This window comes from Dermacentor andersoni, chromosome 10 (assembly GCF_023375885.2).
Source record: "Dermacentor andersoni chromosome 10, qqDerAnde1_hic_scaffold, whole genome shotgun sequence".
NCBI classification, from domain to species: domain Eukaryota; kingdom Metazoa; phylum Arthropoda; class Arachnida; order Ixodida; family Ixodidae; genus Dermacentor; species Dermacentor andersoni.
Genome location: NC_092823.1, coordinates 25358085 through 25384690, shown reverse-complemented (window position 1 = coordinate 25384690; position 26606 = coordinate 25358085). Strand labels below are relative to the sequence as shown.

The 26606-nt window shown below is 45.2% G+C and overlaps 1 protein-coding gene across 1 annotated transcript in view; it reads left to right on the top strand.

Annotated features, from left to right (window-relative positions):
* The window catches only part of LOC126519174 (acetylcholinesterase-like), a 53467-nt gene extending 33533 nt beyond the window's left edge, over positions 1 to 19934 (top strand). Inside the window, exons 2-4 of the mRNA XM_055065303.1 lie at positions 11005 to 11295; positions 14658 to 15880; positions 19639 to 19934. Of these exons, the coding sequence (XP_054921278.1) occupies positions 11029 to 11295; positions 14658 to 15880; positions 19639 to 19780 (1632 nt within the window). The 5' untranslated portion in view covers positions 11005 to 11028 and the 3' untranslated portion in view covers positions 19781 to 19934. The remainder of the gene's footprint in view (positions 1 to 11004; positions 11296 to 14657; positions 15881 to 19638) is intronic.
* The last annotated feature ends 6672 nt before the right edge of the window (positions 19935 to 26606 follow it).

Here is a 26606-nt window from a genome sequence, read left to right as displayed (position 1 = left end):
CCCCTATATTATTTAATATTTTGCTAAGCACAATTCCTTTGTGTCCGGAAGTACATGTTTATGTTTACGCGGACGATATCGCATTTTTTACGTCCGCAAATAATATACATTCACTACAACAGTCGTTGCAGAATTACTTAGGAATGCTGGAGACATGGCTAGAGGGGTTATGCATGTCGTTAAATATTAGCAAAAGTGCAGTATTGGTATTCCCATTAACTGCACAGGTGCAAATTACTTTACAATACCGACAGGAAATCATTCCTCAAGTTGACGAAGTCAAGTACCTTGGTGTCATTTACGATGGCAAACTCACCTGGCGCAGTCACATTGAACATATTAAAACAAAGGCAGAACGAGCCGTAGCTATGCTCCGCCGGCTCAGCCACCGTCGCTCTGGACTACGCAGGGATACCTTACTGATGATCTATAAAATGTATGTTCGGCCCATATTAGAATTCGGCTGCGTGATACTTTCCGGTGGCCCCGCCTAAAAAATTAAACCTCTCATACTTTTGGAAAGAGAAGCACTACGGTCATGCCTCGGGCTTCCTAGATTTGTTGTCAATGCTGTTTTATATCAGGAAGCTCATATACCCACCCTAGATTGCAGATTCCGCATGCTTACGGTTCAGACATTTTTAAAAATTTATGAGTTTTCAAAAAGACGTACGCAATATGCCTTTATCGCTGAACCTGCTGAGTTTTTCCAAGTATCGTGGTCGAGATTGCACAGCCCTCAGATAGTATTCGTACAAGCACAGTTACAAAAACTGGATGTATCCATACGCCAAGTTTACCATTCAAATGATGCCTTTACAGACCTCAAAATTGAGTTCGAGGACATATTTCCTAATCATGCAAAACTATTACCAAGGCAATGTTTAATAATATCTTACACGGCCACCTGCACCAGCTAACCACTGACAACGTAGTAGCTACTGACGCTTCTGTTTGCAATGAGAAGGCAGGAGTGGGGATCTTCTCTGAATCTCTTCAATGGTCCTACTCCCTTCGCCTTCCCGACTTCACACCTATATTTCAGGCAGAACTATTAGCGATTATATTAGCATTACGAAAACTCCCCCAAAAAGACCCATTAGCTGTTATCATGACCGACTCGCTATCTGTATGCACCGCACTAACTGCATCATTAAATTCAGCAATTCAAAGAACATTTCGTTCCATGATACCTCCGTACTTACGAAAAGTATGTTTGCTTTGGGTACCGGGACATCGTGGGTTGCACTTGAATGAAATGGCAGATTCACTCGCACGAGCATCCCTTAACGGCCCTATCATACCTGTTTTGCCGACATCAGCTTATGTCACCGCGGCAAGGTACAGAAATTTAGCTATATCTCAAAATTTTGCAATATCCATGCTAACACCGTGTTCTGAATTCCACCATCTTGGCTTCCCATGGAATATTAATTGGTGTCCTTCAAGGCAATTGGAAGTATCTTTTACAAAATTGAGATGCCGTATACCTCCTCTAAATTTTTACTTACACAGGTCTGGTCTCGCGACGTCCCCTCTATGTTCTTATTGCAGTGCACCTGACACTATCGAACATTATTTTCTCTCATGCCGCCGCTTTCTAAGACAAAGAAGAATATTAGAATACTCATTTACCAAACTTGGCCTATCCCTAACCTCGACAAACATTCTTTCTTTTGGGGCAACTTCACTGGGAACCAGCCACAGGGACGCTTTTCTTGCTGTTTACAATTTTATTATAGAGACAAAAAGAGTACCTTGCTGATTTTCTACAATTATCCATAGTTTCTATTACTTAATTCCTTTACGTTAAATTATTTTAGCAAAATTCTTACCAATACTTTCATTGCAAGTCTAAATTACAGTTCTATCGTCCCACGCTCCACTATTCAAATCTAGTTTCTCTATACTTCTAACCTTACGGAAAACCGCCTGCTTCTTGGCCAATCCCCCATAGTGGGTACGCGCCACTGTCTGGGACACAAGACAAGACAAGACAAGACAAGACTGTCAAGACTGGCCCATACCTTACGTGCACAAAATTTCCCACAACCTGCGGACGATAGGTGACCGGGCCGGCGTCGATGTGGTGTTTTCGGCACAGGTGCGTGTTCCTGCGCATTCAACCACCGAAAGCCCTATGTCACTCGTACAGAGAGAGTGGTTTATAAGATCCATCTGTCCTGTAACGAGGTACACATTGGGCAGACGGGCAGGTGCTTGAATTGGAGACTAACTAATCAATATTACCACAGCACGGCTAAAGATGGAGGGTATTTAGCCTTTGATTGCTGGGACTGAGGCTGCAGACCGGTCCTGAAATATACGGAAGTTGTGTGCAGGGAACCCAAAAAACAAACATGGGAAACTTTTGGCACAATAGAAATTGAGAAATGGAAAAACAGGTACGTCCGTTGCCCCTTGGTAGCGCGCCGCTGTCTTGGACTTCGAGTGGGACTCCAAAGAAAATGGTGTTTTTGTTTTTGTTTTTCCGTTTTACTGTGGGTCCTGTTCACGCCTCACTGCCGCCAGAGCACGCGCGTTTGTGAAGGGACACTACAAAAGGCGGGTCTTTGAGGAATAAAGCAGTAGTTGCGGACCAGCGCCTGTGCGTGCGCTTTCTTTCTGTGCGTGTACGTGTCTGACATAACTGCGCTGATTCAGTATATTTGTATCGCTTACACCACACTCCCCTTTGTCCATTTTATCATGATTGGATGTGCAAAAAACAAATAAATAAAGTTAAGATGTCTTCAGATCAATCACTATTGACGGCTCATGCACCGATATAACCCTGATGACGACCGACGACAATTTGCTCCCCTTCCATGTCCACCCAAAGTAAAAAATGCGGGTAGAACGTCACGCGGATGGCATTTTCAAGGTTGCCCCTCGGGAAATGGAAAGCCGCCGCGTTCTTCACCCGGTGTTGTAAGTTCATCCTACCTGGGGCGCTCTCTGGTGCTTTCTTCGGCTCTTAAATTCCTCCGTTCCTCCCTCTTTGGTCACAAAATGTTTGCCACGAACGCCTGCAGAGAGGGTAAAGAGAAGAATGCATTCGTTTTCAGTACAGTTGTCTGCAACGATTCCAGCTCCAAAACGTTGCTCGCGAATGAAAGGAAATGCTGAGTAGACCTGTAGAGAGCTCATTGTCACTGGATATGGAAGTTGGTGCATATTTTCTAATTGTAACATTCAATTATGTTGCATGAAGAGCTCCCAGCACGAAGAGAAAGCAAAAGCTTCAAGCGGTTCTCGCCTCAATATCCTGGAGTGAGCTGACCACAGCGACTCTCACTTCGAATGACATTGCCTGTCATTTGCTACCGATAGATGTGAAGAAGTTCCATGGTGCGTGCAGGCAACTTAACTATAACCGGGCTGGACCAGTTCGTAGATTACCTTCGTAGAAATAAAACAGCGCGATACGGACGACGTACAAAGAGTGTGACAACAGGGGCACTGAATTATGACTAAAGTTTTTTGTTACGCTGACAAAATTATGCGTGTGGGCGTAAGGCTCTTGATGAAAGAGAAATATACGAAGTGCATCAGAAAATTCTGAAAGTGATGCTTTTAGGAAACCAAGGTGCTGTTTCAATGTAACAACCAAATAACCCGCAGTATTCGAGGCATACCATGAGCCTAAACATTCTTCCTTGTGTGCAGGCCAAGCCTGTCCCCCCCCCCTCCGCTCAATCATCCTGCACAACAAAGTAGAATTCGTGAGTGGCACGATTTCTCGATGCGACTTGCATATCTGGCATGCATCACATACCATTTTGTGGGTTGCCGGGAATCCTCTCAGTGGAATAAACTGTTTACTTCTTTCGACCTCCGGGTTGCCTAATTCTTGTGTTTCGTTTTTTCAGCGGTTTGATTTAGAAGATATATCACAGATTCGCGAAAAGCAGCATGCATAAGCTCGATGATATCCTTTCATAGGTAATGGCTGTGATGATCGCTTTTCGAGTGTAGATTGCTCACCACTGTTGGTGTGAAAAGTGGTCATACTTGTAGCCTGGATATAGAGATAAATGTATGCCGGATGGAATGCAACATTATTAAGTGCAGCTGTTACATTTCTCGAGTAGTTGTCACTGATTTTTCCACGTTGTTTCAACTTGTATAGAAAAATGTGCTATATAGATGGTTGTGACGCAAAATCAACGCCTCAAGTTTTTGCCAACGACTTCATAATGGCATTGGCACATAATTATAGGCCTCGTTCAACATGAGAGTGAGTACGCCGGTCTTTGCGACTTCTACAACGCCGCGAGAATTTCCGACAACAAAAGAACTGAGCGGATTATACGTCCGCATGGACACAACAAAAGCTCAACCTATATAGTCAAATTCGGATTTGTTAAACGGAAGAAGTACGATTCAACTTTTGTTAAGCAGGCATAAGTTATCTCGCCTGATTGTTCGAAGTAACATTTGCCTTTCTCCAATGCAAGCGTTGGTGGAACCCAGACAGCGGGTCCGATGCACGAGCCAGCAAGTCCGTGAGTGTATACACGCTTCATCAAGAGGGCCGCTGTGCTGGCGTGAAATCGATACCAGTGACCCTCACACGAGCATGCACGCTCGACGGAGGCGGGGATTACAGCCCTTTCTCTCTTTCAGTGGACGCTCTCGCGTCACACGCGAGCTTTCCTCTTCGAGCCAGCGACGGTGCCTGTTGGTGAAACACACACAGTGTCGCAGGAATCCCGCTTACTCCGAGCGCGTCGTTGGTTGTGCTTGTATAGAGCTGTTTTACTCTGGATAGCCACTTGGGTCCCGGAGTCTATATTAGAGGACGAGGTAAGTGCATAAGCACCAAGGCGTCCCTTCGGAAAATCCGAAGGCTGAGACGGTCACATTTTTTCGTCTCCGCAGCTGTATTTTATGTTGATTCTATTCATTTTTCTCTATATATTCTTTTGCTGTTGTCGTTGCCTTGGACAAAGTCATGTGCCTCTTGTCTGTGCGCAGGGAAAAGTAAACTTTTGAAAAGAACAATTTCTTGATATTGTGGCCCCAGGTGTAGAAATTTGGCAATATGTTCTTGCGTTATAAGTTGTGGCTGTCAGGATAAAACGCCAGTATCATGCACCCCCTCTGATTGAGTGATACATATAACGTAATACTTTTCATTCGCGCTTTCCGTCAGATTTCTGAGCACCACTCCACGAACATTATCACTGAATCCGCTGGCTGTAAGCAGCGCGTCACCCAACAGAATCGCTTGAACGCAAAAAGGAAACCCCTATGCTGTAGGCTGCCCCCTTGGGACGCCCTGCGAACTTGCTTCGCCAAGTTCCTGGCCCGCACAGGCATATCGCTGGCATCCGAGTACATAAGTACGATTATCCGCGCACATATCTGTGGCAAGGCGGGTTTCGATGCCCACAATGCGTCCTTGAGCCATGCCACCTTGAACCAAAGAAACACGGCTGATATCCATCAAGAAAGCTGTCAGGACAGAGATGCAATCTTTATTCTTACCGAACGTCCCATTAAACCTATTCCGACGGTAGAACATAGAACGATGTTAAAAGCGATTTGAAAATTGATATGGGATGACACGTGATGGTACTTTGTCGTACTCACAGACAAGCTTACAACTACCCGCGGAAGCGCGCTGGATTTCGGATTCGGATTTCGCTCCTAGAGGCTGCCGGCGCTTAGGCGTCGAGGCACTAGTGCGCGCAAAGGGCAACCTTCCCGAGCACAGATACTACGTTATCAGTGACACAGGAAACATGAAACGGTACCCGCCATGGGCTCCATAGAAGCAGCGGTGTCCCTGGGCTTGCAGTTGTGTACTATTTCGGCTTCCTTCTGTGATCTGCTAGCAAGGGTAACTGAGTGGCTAGATTAGCCGCTCCTGAAAGGCGTTGGTCTCGGGCCTATTCTGCTGATTAGCAGAATTTTTTTTGTCACATAAGAAACGTTTTTTTTTTCTGGCAAGGCTATATGTGTATCGTTTTCGTTTTCGTCCTACATGGTGTCATATGAGAATGTTCCCTCGAATACAACGGTCTCCAAACGGCCAGTTTCAAGATAAATTTTATATTTGGGCGTGTGGACCCCTCTGACGGTAAACAGGAATGTTATCCGATATTGCGAGAAGTTCATCGCATCATACTTTTCTGATTAGTTTCGTCTCTTTTGCCAGTTTTTTGGCACACGTACATATAGGGTGTTTCAGCGAACAGGTTAAAAAATTTAAAAATTTGTATGTGGGAGTTAGCAGAATTCATGTCCATGAGATATCAACTCGTACAGGCGGACACTAAGTGTAAAAATATTGAAGTGCATAATCGACTACTTAACAAACATTTACTGATCAAGTTTTTAACTAATTACTTTATGGCGCATATTCCAATCGACAAATTCAGGTGGAGGGTTCGCAAGGCGCATCCCATTTCCAATGCATTCTGTTGTGCCATTACCACAAGCCCGGATTCCGAATCTACAAGATGCAGAATTTTATCCTGCGAACGCCCTTTGGACAAACCCGGGGCTGCGCCGAAAGGCACAGCGCCCTAATTCTCCCTTGACAAGTCAAGATGCTGAGCCGTCAGGCAGCGATGTCCTGCGGAGAAGCATCGGCGAGCGACATGTCCAAACGTGCAACCAAGTGCCAGACAGCCCGGCGCCGTACCTCCTTTTGCCTGGAGGTCACCGCGCGCGCCAACTTTGAACCGGGTGGCCAGCGCGGTCGCTGGTTGGACCTCTCGGACGACCGTCGAGTGCTGGCTTTGTATTGGGCCGTTTGAGTGACAATGGTTTCTCGGGGCATTATAAGCTGTGACGCCGCCGCCTGGAAAACCGGATCCGCCGACCCACCGGGAGCTGAGTGCCGCTCTCGACTGGAGTGAGATGTGTCACGCGTTGCAGTCTCGCAGGACGTCGCCGTGCGGGAACAGTCGCGTTTGCTGTGAGCTCTCGGCCCCCGTGCCGATCCGATCTTGTCCTGTATAATGACCTGTATATAATGTATAAAGTCCCTTTCGTTATTCTCACCGACGCCTGACTCGGAGTCTTCGCTACCAACGCTCTGTCACGAAACGGGTGACGAGCGCTACGGGACCACCTCAAAGTCGTAATAGTGGTGGCAGCGGTGCAATGTCGTAACAATTCTCAACATGACATTACTTTCGAGGTAATAATTCCGCAACTTTGGGGACAGATACATTGGCGTTCCAGCGACTTTTGCGCTTCAGTGTATAGAACGATGTTTTCTTGACAAAATAAGTGCAACGACAGTCCATTTTCACCGCAAGTTTGGTGACGTACATGTCGTAAATGGTGTCATCCATCCAATTATTTTTACGTGGATATGCCTTGCAGTCTGATCTGCTGGAATTTGAAAATTTCAGTGTGTCAAAATAATTTAGATATTTAAGATCCTCATCACTTATAATTTTAATTAGTTCAGCATGAGTTCCTATTTTTTGTGAAAGTAATGTCTACCTCTTAGAGTACACCAGCTAATGTATTAGAATTGTGCTATTCACAGCTTGGTATTTTAAACAGTTTTTGAAACTGTCCACCGAAACACCCTGTACATCGACACGGTGGGTGGCGGGCTTGGTGATCGGGGGGTGGGGGGGGGGAGGGGGGTGAAGGGGCAAGCGCTGATAACATGCATATCTGATTTTCCGTTTCTAAGTAGCTCATTTTACAGACACCCAACAACGACAACTAAAGACTTTCATGAAATGCAGTGAACTGGCAACATTGAAAAGACTGTTTGGCGCTGCAATCCTGAACACCGGAGGACATTGACGTTGGGATATGTCGAAGTAAAGCGAGCCGGTACTATGCTATACTATCTATACTACTGCAGCGCTTGCATATATTAAGGAAATCCCGCCTCCTGTCAGAGATTTTGTCCAGTGGCGACAACTACAAACCAAATCATACAAGGCTGCGATACTAATGGACGATATTTATCCAGCCATGTGCAACAGATAGATGCAAGGTTTGTGGCACCATAGCCACGCTAGAACACATGCTATGGGAATGCCAAGGACTAATAAACGACAATGAGCGCGATACTTCCACCGACAGCCTCCGCGCACAACGGCAGGCCGCGCTACTCAGCTCGAGCCTGGAAGACCAACTCTGGGCAGTCCAGCGGGCCAAGGAAGCCGCCCGGAGGCAAGAACTTTTAGACGTAACCCCGGCGGGTGCCCCAGCCCACTACCTCGCCGGACGTGAATCGTTCTGACTCGAAATAAAGTTTTCTCGCTCTCTATCTCCCTAACAAAGCTTTCACTAGCGCAGTATTTTGCGTGCTGTCGTAACGTCGCGCAAGCCCTTTGCGGCTTCTGTGCAAGGTTCTTAACGCTCCTCTGAACTGCCGTTAACGTGTACTGGGGCACTGTTTCACCCCGTATGCGCTCTATTGACTTCTAAATTGTTGTGACCTCGGTTTGCGGCGCCGAGGAAGCCCAACATTGAGCAAGAAGGGAGCTCATTGAAGACTACCAGAGAAGAAAATGAGAGCTATCAATAGAAGAGAGGCGGCAATTTGTCAAATAGTAAGCACGCCAGACCAGAAGATAGAAGACCAAACGCACCGCACATCGAGACCTGCACAGGGGAACACACGTGATCCGACACCACGGGAAAACATTGAGTTCATACTAGTGGAAGGCTGTCATGTTGGGTAAACCACGACGGCACCTTGACTTTTGAGCGATTAGACGCGACGTCTTTGCAAATACGCATTGCGCATAGGCATACTTAGTGGAGGTGCGGTGTACGCAGCCTTCCTTGTCACGCAGAGTGAAGTACTCCCCACTTGATTCACGTGAGGCGACAAATGGCGCAGCAGCCCCCCGGCTGCCTATCGCCCTATCATATTTGTATTCTAGTACTTCACATTTCAATGGTGTAGGAATAAGACAGCTGGACACTATGTACAGACAATGCTCATGGCTATCGTATTTTCTCGCACAATGCTCATACCATCTACCTCTTCCATTGGCCAAATCACACACCATCGAAAATTGCTACAGCGACTTTCCTCGGCTTTTTCCGGCCGGTAATAATGATAGCGGATGGCTTTTCAGTGCCACCTGTTGAACTCAATGTGCGCTACCGGCACGCACTACCAATCTAAACCAAACGAGGGATAAGGTTTCTGCCATTTCTTGAAGCCCATGACTTGAATGTGGGTAGGTAATGTCGCTGCAGTTTTTCTTTATATGTCGATTCGCCATAAGGCAATATGCAAGCTGAACTATTGCTGTCAAGCAGCAGGATGACGACAATGCCGATGAGATAGCGATCACAACGTCAGTATTGATGTCGACTCTTAATTGGTCGTGCCAAAGTCACTTTATTCGTTTGTTTATTGATTCTTGCTTTAGCCAGTGTCTGAAAATGAAGGGTATTTTCAGTTTCTGCTTGTGTAACTAAAGTAAGTGCCGCTTGCAAGTTATACGAGGGTTGTCCGTAAAATAAAGTTCCCAAGGTGCTTCAGTCGCGAGGAACGGTGTTACGAGGGATCTGGTGACACTAGAATGTAGCTTGGTTCCTGTTCTCCCAGTCCCCGCCCCGGCGAGCTGTGCGTCACGCTCATTCTTGGCGTAGCGGGCGTTAGAGATGGAACTCCAACTCGCTTCTTCCGTCAAGTGCGAATTACGCTCTGTGATTCGTTTCTTCTTTTCTGAGTGCAAGAAAGATTGCACCGTGAACATTCATTCCCAACTTTGTGAAGTCTACGGAAAAAGTGTATGAGCGTGCAACACGTGCGAAAATGGCGCAGAGAAGTCAAAGAAAGACGTACGCAGGTATATGACAACAGCGTTCTGGACGGCCATCGCTTTTGCAGGAAACGATTGCAAAAGTGGAGGAAACAATCCTTAAAGATCGAAGGGTGATGTTTCGGGAGCTGTGTGAGATGATCCCTGATACCCGCAAGAGTGCATTAACAAAATTTTGACAGACCATTTAAGATATATCAAGGTTTGTGCAAAGTGGGTCCCGAGAATGCTTACGGAAGAGCAGAAACGGCAACGTGCTTAAAGAGCCCGCGAATTTCTTCAGGCCTACGAAACCGATGGCAAGGAATTCTTGGACTCTATTGTGACTGGGGACGCGAGCTGAGTCCACTACACGACACCGGAAACGAAAAAAACAATCCCGTCAGGGGAAACATCCAGACTCGCGCAAGCCGCGGAAGTTCAAACAAGCACTGTCTGTCGGCAAAGTGACGGCGAGCATCATTTCGGACAAAACGGGGTTATTGTTGTGCGAATTCATGCCTCCCGCTACAACAACCAATGCGGACCGCAACTGTGAGACGTTGTAGAACTTTCTCCGCGCGATTCAAGACAAGAGAAAAGGCACGCTCACGAAAGAAGTGCGTTTCCATCAGGACAACGCTCGTCTGCACATCGTTCGAGTAACAATCTCACCAACGAATTTGGATGTGATACTCTCATAGCCAGACATAGACCCACATGACCAAGTGACCACCATCCCTTCCCTGAATTGAAGAAAGGCCTGGCTGGGACGCATTTCAGTACCGGAGAGGAGTTGGAAGAAAAGGTTTTAAGCTACCTTTACGGCACAGTGGGAGAGTTCTATGATTAAGACATAAAGATGATACACCGCATGCAAAAATGCTTTAATTTCAAACAGTGATTATGTCGAAAAATAAGGGAAAATCTAAACTTTTCAAAAAATGTATTATACAATGCAAATAAACATGTTTTTCATTGTTAAAGATCCTTGGGATCCTTATTTTACGAACAACCCTCGTAGTTTCTTAACGGACAGTGGCTCGTGTGCGAAGTTACATTGACAGCCGCTTCATTTATGATTTTATATTTAGCACATAGAACGTTCTCTCAGAAATTTTCTCGGCAGAATTATCTCATCCCCAAAATTTGTACAAATTTTCAGCAAGATATAATCCCGTATTCAATGAGTAAATATGGCATGCGTGGTCCAAAGCTTCACTGACTTATGGTGGCCTTTACACTTTCAACTTAGGCCAGATCTTCGGCGATCAGAGCAATGGCCACCAGTGCAGCCCTCCTGGCGGGCCTTCTCGTCGCCGTCGCGCTCACTGTCACGGCCGACGAGTCATTCGTCGAGAGGCAGACCACGGAAGGCAAGGTTCGCGGCAAGGTTGTCCGTGTCCTGGACAAGTCCGTCGAAGAGTACCTAGGCATTCCGTTCGCCGAGCCGCCTGTGGGAATGCTCCGCTTTCGGCCTCCACTTCCCAAAAGACCTTGGGAAGGCACCGTGGACGCAACCGATGGAAACACAGCCTGTCCTCAGGTGGGAATCACACGATTACCGTTGCTTGGCCTGTGTGCTCACGAAGAGAGAGTGGAAGGCGCACGAACTAAACATCACATTTTAGGAAAACAAAATGAAGGTGAAGTAAGGAATGAATCAGGTAACAGCAGATTTATTGAAGGATGGTGGGCAGATTGTTCTAGATAAACTGGCCACCCTGTATACGCAATGCCTCATGACCTCGAGCCTACCGGAATCTTGGAAGAACGCTAACATAATCCTAATCCATAAGAAAGGGTACGCCAAAGACTTGAAATATTAGAGACCGATCAGCTTACTGTCAGTTGCCTACAAACTATTTACTAAGGTAATTGCACATAGAATCAGGAACACCTTAGACTTCCGTCAACCAAAGGACCAGGCACGATTCCGTAAAGGCTACTCAACAATAGACCATATTCACACTATCAATCAGGTGATAGACAAATGTGCGGAATATAACCTAGCTTTATATATAGCTTTCATTGATTACGAGAAAGCGTGTGATTCAGTCGAAACCTCAGCAGTCATGGAGGCATTGCGAAATCAGGGTGTAGACTAGCCGTATTTAAACAAGTACACAACAAGTACATCTCTCCAATGCTATTCACAGCGTGTTTACAGGAGGTATTCAGAGCCCTGGATTGGGAAGAATTGGGGATAAAAGTTAATGGAGAATACCTTAGTAACTTGCGATTCGCTGATGATATTGCCTTGCTTAGTAACTCAGGGTACCATTTGCAATGTATGCTCACTGACCTCGACAGGCAAAGCCGAAGGGCGGGTCTAAAAATTATTCTGCAGAAAACTAAAGTAATGTTTAACAGTCTCGGAAGAGAACAGCAATTTACAATAGGTAGCGAGGCACAAGAAGTGGTAAGGGAATACATATACTTAGGGCAGGTAGTGACGGTGGATGCGGATCATGAGACGGAAATAATCAGAAGAATAAGAATGGGTTGGGGTGCGTTTGGCAGGCATTCTTAGATCATTAACAGCAGGTTGACATTATCCCTCAAGAGAAAAGTGTATAATAGCTGTGTCTTACCAGTACTCACCTACGGGGCAGAAACCTGGAGGCATGCGAAAAGTGTTCTACTTAAATTGAGGACGACGCAACGAGCTATGGAAAGAAGAATTATGGGTGTAACGTTAAGGGATAAGAAAAGAGCAGATTGGGTGAGGGAACAAACGCGAGTTAATGACATCTTAGTTGAAATCAAGAAAAAGAAATGGGCATGGGCAGGATATGTAATGAGGAGGGAAGATAACCGATGGTCATTAAGGGTTACGGACTGGATTCCAATGGAAGGGAAGCGTAGCAGGGGGCGGCAGAAAGTTAGGTGGGCGGATGAGATTAAGAAGTTTGCAGGGACGACATGGCCACAATTAGTACATGACCGGGGTTGTTGGAGAAGCATGGGAGAGGCCTCTGCCTTGCAGTGGGCGTAACCAGGCTGATGATGATGATGAAGGAATGAAACAGCCACATGTAGCGCTGGACACAAAGTACGCGTAACACATAAAAGAATAGCCGAGATGGTGCAGCGCAATTTTGGAAACTAAATGAAGCTAACTTTCTTTCAGCAAGCGAAGTAGCAGCCGTAGCGGTTGAAACCCGGATGGTCTCGTCGCCTGTAGTAGCTGGTACTTCCCTCTGTTACGAGGATGAAGGTCATGTATAATGGCTATCTATGGAACATTGTTGAAGAGGCGTCTATGCACTGGGAACCTGGCACATATTTAAATACATTTCAACCTTCTATGCTGCTTCAACGAAAAGAAAGGAAACTGAGGGGACCCATCTTTATTAATCATATCATAGGAAAGGAACAAACAGACACCAAGGACAACGTAGAACAAATAACTTCTACTTAGGGATTAGAAAACAGAAATGATAAATTCATAGGAATGAAAGTGGATGAAAAAACAACCGGCCGCATGTGGCACATGAACCCACGTCTTCACATTGCGCGTGCGATTCTCTTACCATTTGAGCTACGGCTGGGCCGCTTTCCCAATCATTTTCTTGGGTATTTATGTTTTACTACATGAACTAACCCTGAGTGTGTTAGCCATCGCTAACACTGACAGACCTGGGCGTTCGATGTGGAATATTATTTCTGCCACAGGCATCACGAATGCGTGATCTATTTTGCGTGACGGCGGCCGGTCACTAAGCCCACACATGCTACCTGAAGGCATCATTGCTGACGGATTACAGACCCTCATTATGTCATGAATGGAGTAACAAGTAATTTCCCATATGTTGGCATTGGTGTATGTTTGTTCCCTTCCTATGATGATTATTAAAAACAGGGCCCCTCAGTTCCCTTTGGACGAAGAACTCCAAACCACGGACAAGAGGCAACGAAAGATGTGGTTTAAAGAAACGGCTAGTGCCGCTCCCCCAGCTAAACACAGTCAGAACGTGTGCCGTACATTGCATAATGCCCTTCACTTTATGTTCGTCACTTATAGCGCCTTATCCTATATACAAAAAAGTAAGCAGGGAAACAACCGCTTGCCACATGAACATACAATACTTCAATCATTAAACTTGATTTACTATCGGTGTCGATGGAGTTTGTAGAGAGAGAGACACAGCGAAATAATTTTATTGGCGTCGTAAGCTTATACGGTGGGGCCTTGAGTCCAAGACTCTAAGGGCCATGACGACGTCGCGGGCCTGCCAGACGAGCGCCTACGGAACCTGCAGGTTTCTTTTCCTAGCACAGCCACCCAACTATCGAAGGTTAGGATAATGTTATGGAAGGATAATGTTATGGCCAGGCGACGGGTGCTAACACTCCATCCTTACTAGAAATAGCGTCGGGGTGCTCCAGAACACGGACAAGGGGGAAGTACGATTTGGAGTGAAGGAGATCCAAGAAATGGAGGTTGGAGGAAGTGTCGGTCTGCGTTTGCCTTAGAGGGACCACGCATACGCAGGGAAATGCGTTCTTCAACACGGTGTACATGTACACAAGACGTAAACTCAGTCATCACACACACACACACATATACACACCACACACACACACACACACACACACACACACACACACACACACACACACACACACACACACACACACACACACACACATATATATATATATATATATATATATATATATATATATAAATATATATATATATATATATATATATCGTACAAATACGGCTCTTCTTAGTGCACAGTGCTTCAATTACCGTGCAGAAGAGAGAGTGGCACGACCAGCATTAGGCTCGAGGACTTGAGAGCACTACAGTGACAACTTGTGCTTTACCCAAGCGCCAGTCAATGCACTTACTAGTTTCTTTCTCTATTTTTTTACATGTGGACTGCACCAATCCAGGTGCTGTTAGAAGGAATCCCACTGGGCAACCTGAGCTTCAGTGAAGACTGCCTCCAACTGAACGTATGGGTGCCAGAGGTCGCGACTAACCCGGGCTCGCGTCGTCCTGTACTTGTATGGATCCACGGAGGAGGATTCACCTTAGGCAGCGCGAATATGGTGAACACTAGCGGAGTCTTGCTCGCCGCGCTGGGCGATGTAGTCGTCGTCTCCATGAATTACCGTCTTGGCATCCTGGGCTTCATGAACGCGAACTCGCCTGAGGCGCCAGGTAATGTTGGCCTCTTGGATCAGAACATGGCTCTGAAGTGGGTGCAGCGGAACATCGGACATTTTGGAGGCGACCCTGAACGAGTGACTTTGTTCGGCGAGAGCGCCGGCTCAATGAGCGTACACGCGCAAATCATGTCGCCTCTAAGCCAAGGTCTCTTCAAGAGGGCAGTCATGATGAGCGGCACAATGTACAGCCTAGACACGTGGGACACAGTTCCGGAAAGCATTATGAAGGCAAACAAGGTCGCTAACGTTGTCGGCTGTTCTAACGGTGGAACCACCGAGCTGTCATCGAATGCGGAAGAAATCGTGGACTGCATGAGAAACAAGTCCGCCGATGAGCTCGTCAAGGCTGCTCTGGAGGTAGCAGCACCGAAGATGGCCCCATTTGCGCCTACGTATCACAACGAGTTCCTTCCCCGAAATCCATTAGTGGCCCTGAAGCGCGGTTTCTTCTCATCTGTAGACGTCTTAGCTGGTTTAACTTCGGACGAAGGAGCTGCGTTTCTGCTGTTCCCGTTGGTCCCCGAGCTTTTAGCGGAAGACCTTCAAGGTTCTCCACCAGAGGAGCTTGTTAAGTCTCTTCGCAGGGCATTATGGCGACTGATTAAAACTGACATACCGGAGATATTGGAAACGTACACTCAGGGAGCACCAGAAGACGATAATAACGCACTGAGACGCCAATACATCGACTACCTGTCGGATAGATTGTTCAACTGTCCCCTGCAATTCTTCGTGGAAAAGCACAGCGAAAAGGACAACAAGGTTTTCACGTATGTGTTCGCCCACAAGACGGCGATGTTTCCGCTGCCTGGGTGGATGGGAGCGCCCCACGGCTCCGATGTGGCCTTCGCGTTTGGTTACCCCTACGCAGCAAATCCAGATTCTCCAGATGGTCGCATGGCTGAGGCCCTCGTGCGAATGTTGACCAGCTTCGGCGAAAAAGGGTACGTTGGTTTCCTTATAATTATATAGCACAGAGTAAATGTGTTCTGCGGTAACTTCTATTATAATTAACACCCTCGTACTATAAATAAAACCAAAGTGCCCTTGCCAATCCATGAGAGGTGTACCCCGACGCATAATTAACATGAAAAATTCTGCGGTAATACCAAGTTTTAAAATTGTCCTCTAGCGAAACACGAAAAACCTTGTGTATATCTACTTTCAGCCGTGAGAATGCGCGGAACTTTCCAAATTTATATGGCCACTTGCCGCGAATAACGGCTGTGGCACATTCATGCACCTCATGTTTCACATGCGCGTTAATTGCTGTGCTGACGCTTTCAACGCTCAAACATCAGTCGGTATGATTTCGCATCATAAAAGGAATTGGGATTGAATGAGAACACCACTGGTAATAATTGAGTAATTTCGGACTGATTACGTCCAATATTTTATTCAGCTAGTAATCAAGGAACTTACGGGAGAAAACTACATTACTGTCAAAGCAATGAAAAAAAAATAAGTATGCGGCTAATATCATGCAAAGTATTCGTAGTGAACATCGATACACCTCATTTCGTACAGTTACAATTTTCAAAACCATTCAGATGCATCCAGCACAATTGACACGGGCAATACTGAAATCAAGGCGCTAAAATAAAAGGAATTCTTTGCTAGCTGAGAGAAAATAACGAAAAATGTCACTGTTCGTGTGCTCAGGAAATAAGAATGGTTTGGTTACGTTGTGCAAGCAGAAAACTTGGAGAACGCTTAAGCTTGGCCTTTAAGCGTGGAATGCGATAACTTTTAAAGATGCCTGACTGCTTCTCACGTGCAGCGTATATAACGATAGTGTTTATCGGGAAACGCTGGCGCGAACGCTAGGCACGAAGGCGAGTTATCTGGTACAAACGCGGCTTCTTGCGTGCGCCGCGATGCGGGAGAGGCGAGCGCCATCTGGAAGTATTGCAAGGAACCGGACACGCCACTCCGTGGCCTCCAAGAGGTTCGCGCGCCGGCGCGCGCAAATGGTAGACACTGTCGCAGGTGTATAAATGGTAGAAACGCTGGAAAACGGGTATATTCAAATTACACTCCAACACTATCATGTGTGTAGGTTGTGTGTAAGTCGTACTTTAAGATTTTTGTAGGTGTTTTAGCTTGAGAAATTCAATTACTTCAGTAAATTCCTCGCTCCACACGGAGGGCCTGCGTATTCGTGGGTCGAAAATCTTGTTTTGCGAAGTGACGCCGGACGCTGGGCGCCAACGCGGGACGCCGGATTTTGTGCTACACGGAGCCCTTGACGCTATCCCGTTAATAGTTGCCAAGCCTCATTCAGACTGTGTAGGGCATCGTTCTGAAGGGCTTCAAGATTACTTCTTGCTTGCGAATAACGCGAGCAGATGAGAGCGTATTTAATTTCTCAACTGCTACTTGAACAGGAACCTGCGCCTTTCAGAGAAATTCCAGTAGCACCATGGCAGTTACAGCTTTGTCACTAGCAAGAGTTACCAGAAGAGTAGGACTGCGCCACTTCCCGTTCTGTTAGACGCACAAAAAGCTAGAGTAGACATGAATATGGCATGGACTTGAATTTTCTTAAATTACCCGCTGTGGTTGCTCAGTGGCTATGGTGTTCGGCTGCTGAGCACGAGGTTGTGGGATCGAATCCCGGCCACGGCGGCCGCATTTCGATGGAGGCGAAATGCGAATACACCCGTGCACTTACATTTAGGTGCACGTTAAAGAACCCCAAGTGGTCAAAATTTCCGGAGCCCTCCACTACGGCGTGCCTCATACTGAGAAAATAGTTTTGGCACGTAAAACCCCATAATGAAAAAAATTTCTTAATTTGACCCATATACGGGTGCAGAAGCATGAAGGCAGTAAAGGAGGTTTAACTATTTGGTTTCTTAAAGCCCGTGCGATCAAGAACTTAAGGCTGCGGTAATCGACTTGAGACATTAAAACGTTAGCGTGAATAGCTGCACTGACGAGCCCCAGCTAACGAAGTCATCCGTAATAGCAGCTGGATGAAATCATTAGGCAGAAATATTGCACCGAAATCTACTTACCTGCCCAATTAACCACGCCCTGCTAGCGTCCGTATGAATTCCTTTTTATCATCGTCTTGCTCTGTCTCCTCGTGATTTCAGGTAGCTTGTTATTAACCGGTAAAGTCCTTTTTGCTGCTTTAACATTACAATCAAACAAGTTCATTGTTTGATCTAATGATGGGTAAAGATTCTGGGTGCATTTAAGGAACATTGGAGTGATCATTTCCTGTTTGTGACTTTTGCATCCGCTTTATACGACACGCCTGCTATCACCCTCTTCGAACTGTTGAGCAGGACAGCAAGAATATTTCGCGAATAATATTCCACCAGTATCTGTAGTGATAGCCACGGCACTTCGCTACGACTCTTATTCATATAAATTTAATATGCTAATGGTGCGTGGTATAACTTTGGTATAACCGCATAAAGATGCAGTGAAGGTGATCTTAAACTAAGCGCTAATAATAACCTGCTATTATCTTGCTAAAGGCAACATCAGGAGACAGTATATTCTTGGGTGCCCGAGTTAAACAAATATTAAGAATTATGTACAATGTCACCAGGACCCCTAGAACATAACGCTATTCCAAACTCTTTCTATTCCGTAACGGCAATCAGCCCTCCACAATCGTTCAATTTCGCGCCACCCGCACCTCACCTGTCTGTCACGTCACGTCACAAAGACCCCGAAATCTCCCCATATGCTGTGACATGTAGATACTGATTATGCATGATTAGAGCAAACAAATTAGAAAACATACTATTTTCGGTTCTACGCCTTTTTTTTATTAGCCCTCCGCTATTGGTCAAAAACTATCGGGCTGCGCTCCCTTCGCCTGTCTGTCACACAATGTCACAAAACTGCGAAAACTCGCCTCGTAAAAGTGAAGTGCACGCAGTACAGCTGTACTTATATTCAAAACCAAAACTAAATTTTTACGCACAATCCGCATACTAACCCGTTCCGAAAGGAATTGAAGATTGTCTACCAATCATCTGGTTACCACTGGCTACTCGGAGCTGCCGGGGACCATGAATTTATTTGCGTATAACAAATATTTTCGCATGACACTGTACCGCTTTCCACCAATATTAGCTTGTTTACAACATTGTTCTGCCAACTCTTCTTCGCTGAGAAGCCATCTTAGACGCATTTTAAACCTTTCGTTGCACGTCGCCATGATTTTCGACCTGCCAGCGCAAGCTAGGCAAGGACAAACTCGCCAATCGCAGAAGCCGGCAACACCCTCCTCATGCAGTTTCTTTCCCCTACTAAAGCTCGGCCTGGCTGAAACCCTCGCCACTGCTGCGTGCTGCTCGCTTTTTGTCAGCCAATTAGATGAAAGAAACCTGCTTAGATAGGCAATTCCTGGTTAAAATTTGCTTTGAAAGTAAACGAAAGCGTCTTCCTACAAACGAGGACACCATTTGATTGGTTGGTTCAAACAACGCTGTGGGTCCGCGCCCGGTGCTTGCGTCGGATTTTACGTAAGTTTGACGTCAGGAGTTTCCAATAAAAACAAATTTGAATACTTTTACGTTATATGGCCCCAGATGTGTCAGCTGCTGTACCTATGTCATTGTGTCTATTCAGGTTTTGTTTTCCGCACTGTCAAGCACTTACTCATTTACTCCTAATGTATGTTTGGCAATCGACGCTTCTGTGGAGTATATTTGATGAAATTTTGTCTTATCAACAGGATTCCGGAACTTCCCAACAACGGGACGTGGCCACGTTATAGCAAGAACTCGCCAAGCGTGATCGTTCTCAACGACGGCCAATTTAACGAGACACAAGGATTCCGCTCAAGCTACTGCGAACGCTGGAGGCCTTTGTACTAAATGTGTCACTGAGGTTTGCCATCATTGCTATGCATTACTGGCTTTGTAACTGCACATTTACATTGCAATAACGCTACTACCACTAAATCGTGCAGGCCAGGTTGACCTGCCTTTTCTGGAAATAAAATTTACGTTTTTAAACTCTAAAAGCAAAGCGTCAGCAGTCAACGAATGCCGAAAAGTCAGACAACGTCCGAAAGTTCCTTTCTGTCGGTACGATGTTGTAGAAAACTTCGCTGACCCTTTCAAAACAATTGGTCATAACACGAAACTGAAACGTTTTCTAAAAGCAGCGACAGATTCGTTGCACATTCACATAGACAAGGCCATACATATGCACAGTACTTTTTTTCATTAAATACAGTTTCACTCGAAGGTCGAAGAAAGACAGCGATAGTAAACACACGAGGCCCAGCTATGCTGCTGCACAGCGTGAACAGCACGCCGAAGGCCACCAGACATTAGAGCTATATGCGACGAGACGGTATGTGCGTATGTAATGATACTACATGGTTAGAGCTCCAACGGAATCGCATTCAAGCACCCATACACTTGTTCAAAGGTGAGCAGACGCTGCGAAACGGTGTTAGCTACCGCGGCACCATCGATACGAGACAGTTGTCTTGGATACCACCTTCTAAAGATGCTCCAGGAATGTACTGCCATCTTCACTACACTTATAGGTGTCCCAGCGGCGGGGCACACCCTTCCGTAGAAATGCTCAATGATAAAAGAAATTGTGCATATCTATGCTCATTACCATAAGTATACCGCGCCAAGAACCGAATTATATTAGTGAAGCAAATCTGTTTAACCTTTCAGCGCCTGCTTTCCTGACCATTTGTTAGGCACAAAACGGCAAATTATCGTCATTGCGGGGATTGGCGTGATGATGATGGATTGACTACGTACATCGAATAGAATTTTAGTAGAGCCCGGCCTACAACATCTGAGTGTTAAAAAGAATGTGTATCAACCTGCCCAATATTTTCTTGTTTAGCTGGAATTTAAATCCTTTGACACAACAGCACGTCCACATTGTATTATTCTTCGGAACCTTATTCATATTCGCCTTTTCATATCACCCCCTGGATAGCCTTATAGAACCATCTACACGTGGCAAGGGCCGTGATTGAGAGCTAATGGGAGAGAAAACCACGGCGAACATTTTTTTTATATAATCAAAACATTACTGACATTGCACTCATGTCGGTTTGTGTATTTAATTTAGGCACTGTAGAACAGGTAAATGACCTGCAATGGAGAAAATGCAAACATAATTCTGAAATATATGCTCATAAGGGACGGCATAATAAAATTCCATTTGCTTTCGTTTCCTGCTGAATGAGAGACACACCCCCTACGCCGAATTCGCATAGATTTATTACAAATAAATGTTCGTCCATGCCTATACAGCAAACAAGATATTTAGGGGAAAGGTGAAGTAAAACCTAAATAGCATGTCACGTTATGTATTTATCAGGCAAGCCGGCTTGATACTAGCAGGAATTTCTAAACAGCTCATCGAACATTCTTATTATGGCGTCCGAGAGATGTGGTTACCAACGAATGTCAGGAACAGAAGGATTCACTCCTATACAGTAAAGCGGGGCTTCTAAAATGTTTTATTAAGAATGAGGGGGGGGATAAACTTTTATTGTAGAACCAGCGCTTTATGATGGCCGGGCGTAAGCCTCCCATGAGGTGACGTCGAGGGCTTGCCTCGCCGGGGCCTCACAGGCGGGCTGGGTCGCCCCGGTTGGGTCGTCGAGGGCGGAGCTCCGCAGAGCCTCATGCAGCCTCGACGAAAGGGTCGTGGTGTTAATGTGTGTGTACTGTGCTGGGCACTCCCACAGCATATGCGGAAGCGTAGCCGGCTCAATGCCACAGCACCGGCAGTTGGGGGTAGTGTAGACGTCCGGAAATATAAGCTGGAGACGGGCGGGTGAAGGGTACGTGTTTGTTTGTAGCAGACGCAGGATGGTAGCCTGCGCACGGCTGAACTTGGGGTTAGGTGGGGGTAGGTTCGCCGAATGAGGTAAAAGACCTTAACGAGATGGTTATAAGAATAAGGAAATGACAAACAATAACCAGAAATCTTAAATCGTATCCAGGTTACCGTAAACGGGCACAATAAGGGAGTGGGCCGACAAATCGCATCAAAGTTCTATGCATGAGTATGACTGTTCAACCTACTGGTAAGATTTTTCCTGAGAATTTCCATTCACGACGCCGTTCCGGGCCCAGCGAAAAGGACCAAGTGCCCAAATGTGGGGATGTGCGGCTGCCTCTTATCGATGGAAATAGATCTATGGGTCCCTAGAGGGAGGCCCCCATCTACAATTTCAATAAGTGCCAGCGCGTTTTCATTCATGTCATCCTGGGTAGAGCAGCGAACATACGATTGATGCAGCGAAGTCTAACCGATCACCGCTTGTTCACATCATCAAAGCAAAGAGAAACATCCGAACTCTTCAGTCGTCCCGTGAATTGCGAACTGCCATTCAGTGACACAAATAAGACCCACTACCCTATCAAATACATCACGAGATTAAATATGAAATGCTACTTACAGTTGGAAACATGCGATATTTTCCTCATGTGTGCAATCAATAATAGGGTTGAAAACTGGGATTTCGGGGAAACGCACTTGTACAAACTGGGCGACAAGGCGAGACGTGAGCTATGAAAGAAAACGTCTGAGCGCTCGTCTGCTTCTTTTGCTTGCTTGCCTCCTGTCTTATTGCGCAATTCGCACCAATGCTTGTGTGCCACATTGCGGCTCATGAAGAAGTCATCAACCACACCGCCATTGCTTTCAGTGACTGGACTTGTAATAGACGACTTCTGATTGATGCGCTTCGCCGGCGGCCTGTATATGTGTTCCGATAGACACACTTTCTGAAAGGTAACGGGTCACTCCTTCTCAATGGGCGCGTGCCGGAACCATTTTATACCAGTTAACCATGAACAAGGTTTAAACCAAGCTTTCACTTTCCTGTCTTGCCAAAAGCCTAAAACAAGATTACCACTCTGATTTCTCAGGGCAACAAGAAAGTGTGCATAGCTTTCTGCCCCAACCAGCAAAGGTCGGTAGAAATAAACGGAACTCGCTTATACTCACTCACAAAGTATTACTATCTGAATATACTGCCAATCCCAAGGGGATCATAGCAGGAGGGCATATAATGAGGGTAAATGTAATTAAGAATAACACAAATTGTAATACAATAGTAATACAAATACAATAAGAATATAATTGCAATGAAAGTCCAGTAAATGACAATTAATTCAGTAATCAAGTAACGAGCGTCTGCGAAAAGCGTTCCCGGATGTACCTAGGGTTACCTATCGCCGAAACAGGAACATTAAAGGCATAATAGTGCACGCAAAAGTCAGCCAACAGCATTCCCCCGTAATAAAAGCATGTTGTCGCCCGAGGTGCAAAACCTGCAGGCACCTTCAAAGTGACATTAAAATTAAAAGCACCGCAAATAGTTATATACATGAAGTCAAATCTAGCTTCACTTGTACAAGTTCGGATGTGATTTATATGCTTGAATGTTCCTTCTGCAAGAAACAATGTATCGGTGAAACAGGACAATCAATGAACGTCAGATTAAACGGACATCACGCGGACACAGCTAAAAAGCTTCCCAAAGCCGTCGCCGAGCATTTCAACCAACCAGGTCATAACGTTGATGAACTAAAACTTTACATCTTACAGTCAAATTTCCGTTCTGAATGAGAAAGAAAATACCGAGACTCATACCTTATCCATAAGTTCAAGACATTGCAACCAATAGGCATACACGTTTCAAAGGGAGCTTTAGAATCTATTCGCTATGCTAAACTTCAAGCTATAGGCAACAACACTTAGTTTGATTTCTTGGCGTATCCCCCCACCCCCTCTTTTTTCTCTTTTTTTTTCATTCTTCCTTTTTTTTCAGCCGGTGTGTCAGACACCCTTGACACGCCAGCTAACACGCGTGCATTGACAGAACGCGAGGGGGGGGGGGGGGGGTGGCCCCGGCTTCGACCTTGTGCACAGCGTTCCTCTACTTTCAATTCGACACGCTAACAAACCTTTACTCGTTTCCGCACCCTCCCGTCTCCCACCCTCTCCCCTTTAGTAGAACCCCACTTATATATACTGTGGCAAGGAAAGCATACGTCGCCTTGAAGAAGACAAGTTCACTTGTCCAAACGTTGGCTCCTGCATTCACCTTGTTCACGTTTTGCTCATCGTCTTGAATTTCCATCTCCCGCATTCCCCGTGTTATCCCTGAATTAACTATATAAGTAATATAGGGAAACGTGTACAGAAAAAAGTTCAAGCAATAATTTCATTGAACTAAAAAGTTCAGCTGGGAAAAGGAACTAACATAAGAGAATACTAGATGACGAAAAAGAAACATACTATAACACTTCAAATTTTTGAGGGTAGAAGAAGAAAGACGAAAAATCAGCAAGCATACTTCCATAAGTCAATCAGGTGTAAAGGTAAAGACTGTCTCAGATTTAGCATTTCGCCTTCAATGACAGATAAAAACTGGGTGAGTGGCGTACTTTTATTGATGTGTACAGGAGGTTAATTGCATTCTCTTATTTGATAATGCTTATGTCGTGCTGGACGTGTTTGGCAGCTCGAGATGTATTCAGTTGCGTCAATATTTGCTAGATCATGCATGAGTAAGTACATCAAATTTAAGCGAACTTTCTGGACCTGTGTTGCAGTGTTCGTATTCCAGTGGTTTCCATCAACGTGGTAAGTGAATTGTATGGCCCGTACCTGTTAAATATAAACCTAACTGCCTTTCTCTATATATCATCAAGTGTATTAATGTCTTGTTTAGTGAACACGAACTACACGATGTTTGCGCACTTTAGTATAAATCTAAGAAATACGGTCTAAGCGAACAGTTTAGTATCAATGGGGGCTTATTGAAGACGGCGTCGGATATAGAAGAGCTTTTGAGCGTGGACGAAGTGATGTGTTTATGAGTGCTGCGTCTGAGGCCCTCAGTAATTCTCAATAGAAGGTATTTATGGTCAGTGATTGCAGTATATTCAATGGTATTAATTTTAAACGCAAATAATCATTTATTCTGTTTCCTCGAAATTATGAGTAAGGCCGACTTTTAAGCATTTAGTGACATTTGCCCTTCGGAGCACCATTGGTTCACTGATTGAAAAGCGCAGTAAAGGACCAGATGATTTTCGTGCGTATTAATTGTGTTATCACCAATGCAATCATTTGCGAACAATTTAATGTTAACGTGTATATCTTCAGGCAGATTGTCAATAGAGATTAGAAACAGAACAGGAGCCAAAAGGCAGCCCTGGGGAACGCCAGACACCACTTCTGCTGTGTCAGATGAGTGACTGTCAAATTCTACGACGTCACTGCAACCTTATACATAATCACTTATCTAGTTAAATATGCGGCCATTACCCACCGTTTATTCGAGTTTACAACTGAATTTCTGGTGGGATACTTGATCGAAGGCCCTCAAAAAATCTATTAGAAAAGTGTCAATTAGGCTTTTTTGGAATCCGTGCCAAGAGACAGGTCGTAGATAATTTCAAAAAGCTGCGTCTCTGTTGATAATCCACGGAAAAAAACCATGCTGAAAAGGCGTTAGGTTGGATTCAGCTGCAAGATAATATGTTAAATGTTCGAGAATGATGTGTTCTAGAATTTTGGAAACTGCACATATTATCGAAATAGGCCTGAAGCTGGTTACATCTGACTTGCTTCTTGATTTGTGTATTGCAGTCATTCTAGCTACTTTCCACTCTTTCGGCAGTCTACCAGTTGACAATGATTTCTCGAATGTTATACACAAATACCTACTAATGCATTGTGCGTATTTTTTGAGGAACGCGTTAGGAATACTGCAGGCCCTGAACATTTTTGAGATCTAGATTATGTAGTAGATTAAGGACACCCGACTCAGTGGCTGTAATAGATCGTATGTGCCTGCTAGCACATGCGTCGAGATGTGGAATATTGCGGTCGTCATATGTAAAGACTTATTTGTAACAGTCATTAAGGGCTTTTGCAGTAGCTAAGCTTTCACTTGGAATCGCTGCTCTTACTCGGATTGACTTTGGATTAAGACAGTTCCCGAATTTCCATGGCGTTGTTCTTATAAAGTTATTGAGCTTATTGGTAAAGAAACTGATTTTTGCTGTCACATTAAACTTTTTATTCAGTGATTTCCTTAGCCGCTTTACTTTCCTTTTTGCGAGGATGACGTCTCACGTTATGCAAGGGGTATGTTTTCTTATTTTTTGCGTTTCAGTTGGTACAGACTTGCGGCTGCAGTGTGAGATCATGTTTTCTGGACATGTTCAATAACTTTTCAAGGTATGTGGAGGCCTAACAGGTAATTTGGTGGAATGATGATAATTGAAATGCAAGATGGTCAATAATGCTGTTTTCGTCGCTAGTATGGAAGTCTACCGTTCCACTACTAGGCCACTATGGTGGCCTTTGTTATGAGCTGGTATAAAACAGGTTAAAATCTTGTAAGATATTGCGTCGGTTACCTCTACTTCTGCTTGTTCAGATGGTAAGCAATCGGTCAGAAAAATTAGGTAGAGTACGTTAGCACTTAAACATTGAAGACGTGTAGGCGTTTCTACTACTTGGCTCAGGTTGAATCTAACATAATTTAAAAAATTATACCGGCAGGGGCGGAGTGGTGTGCCATTATTAACCGACTCAGGTCCCGGAGGTTAAAATTCCCAATCATGATTAGCCTGCTCTCTTGCAGATGGCGGTGCATGTAATGGTATAAGGAAAGTATAGTGTCGTGAT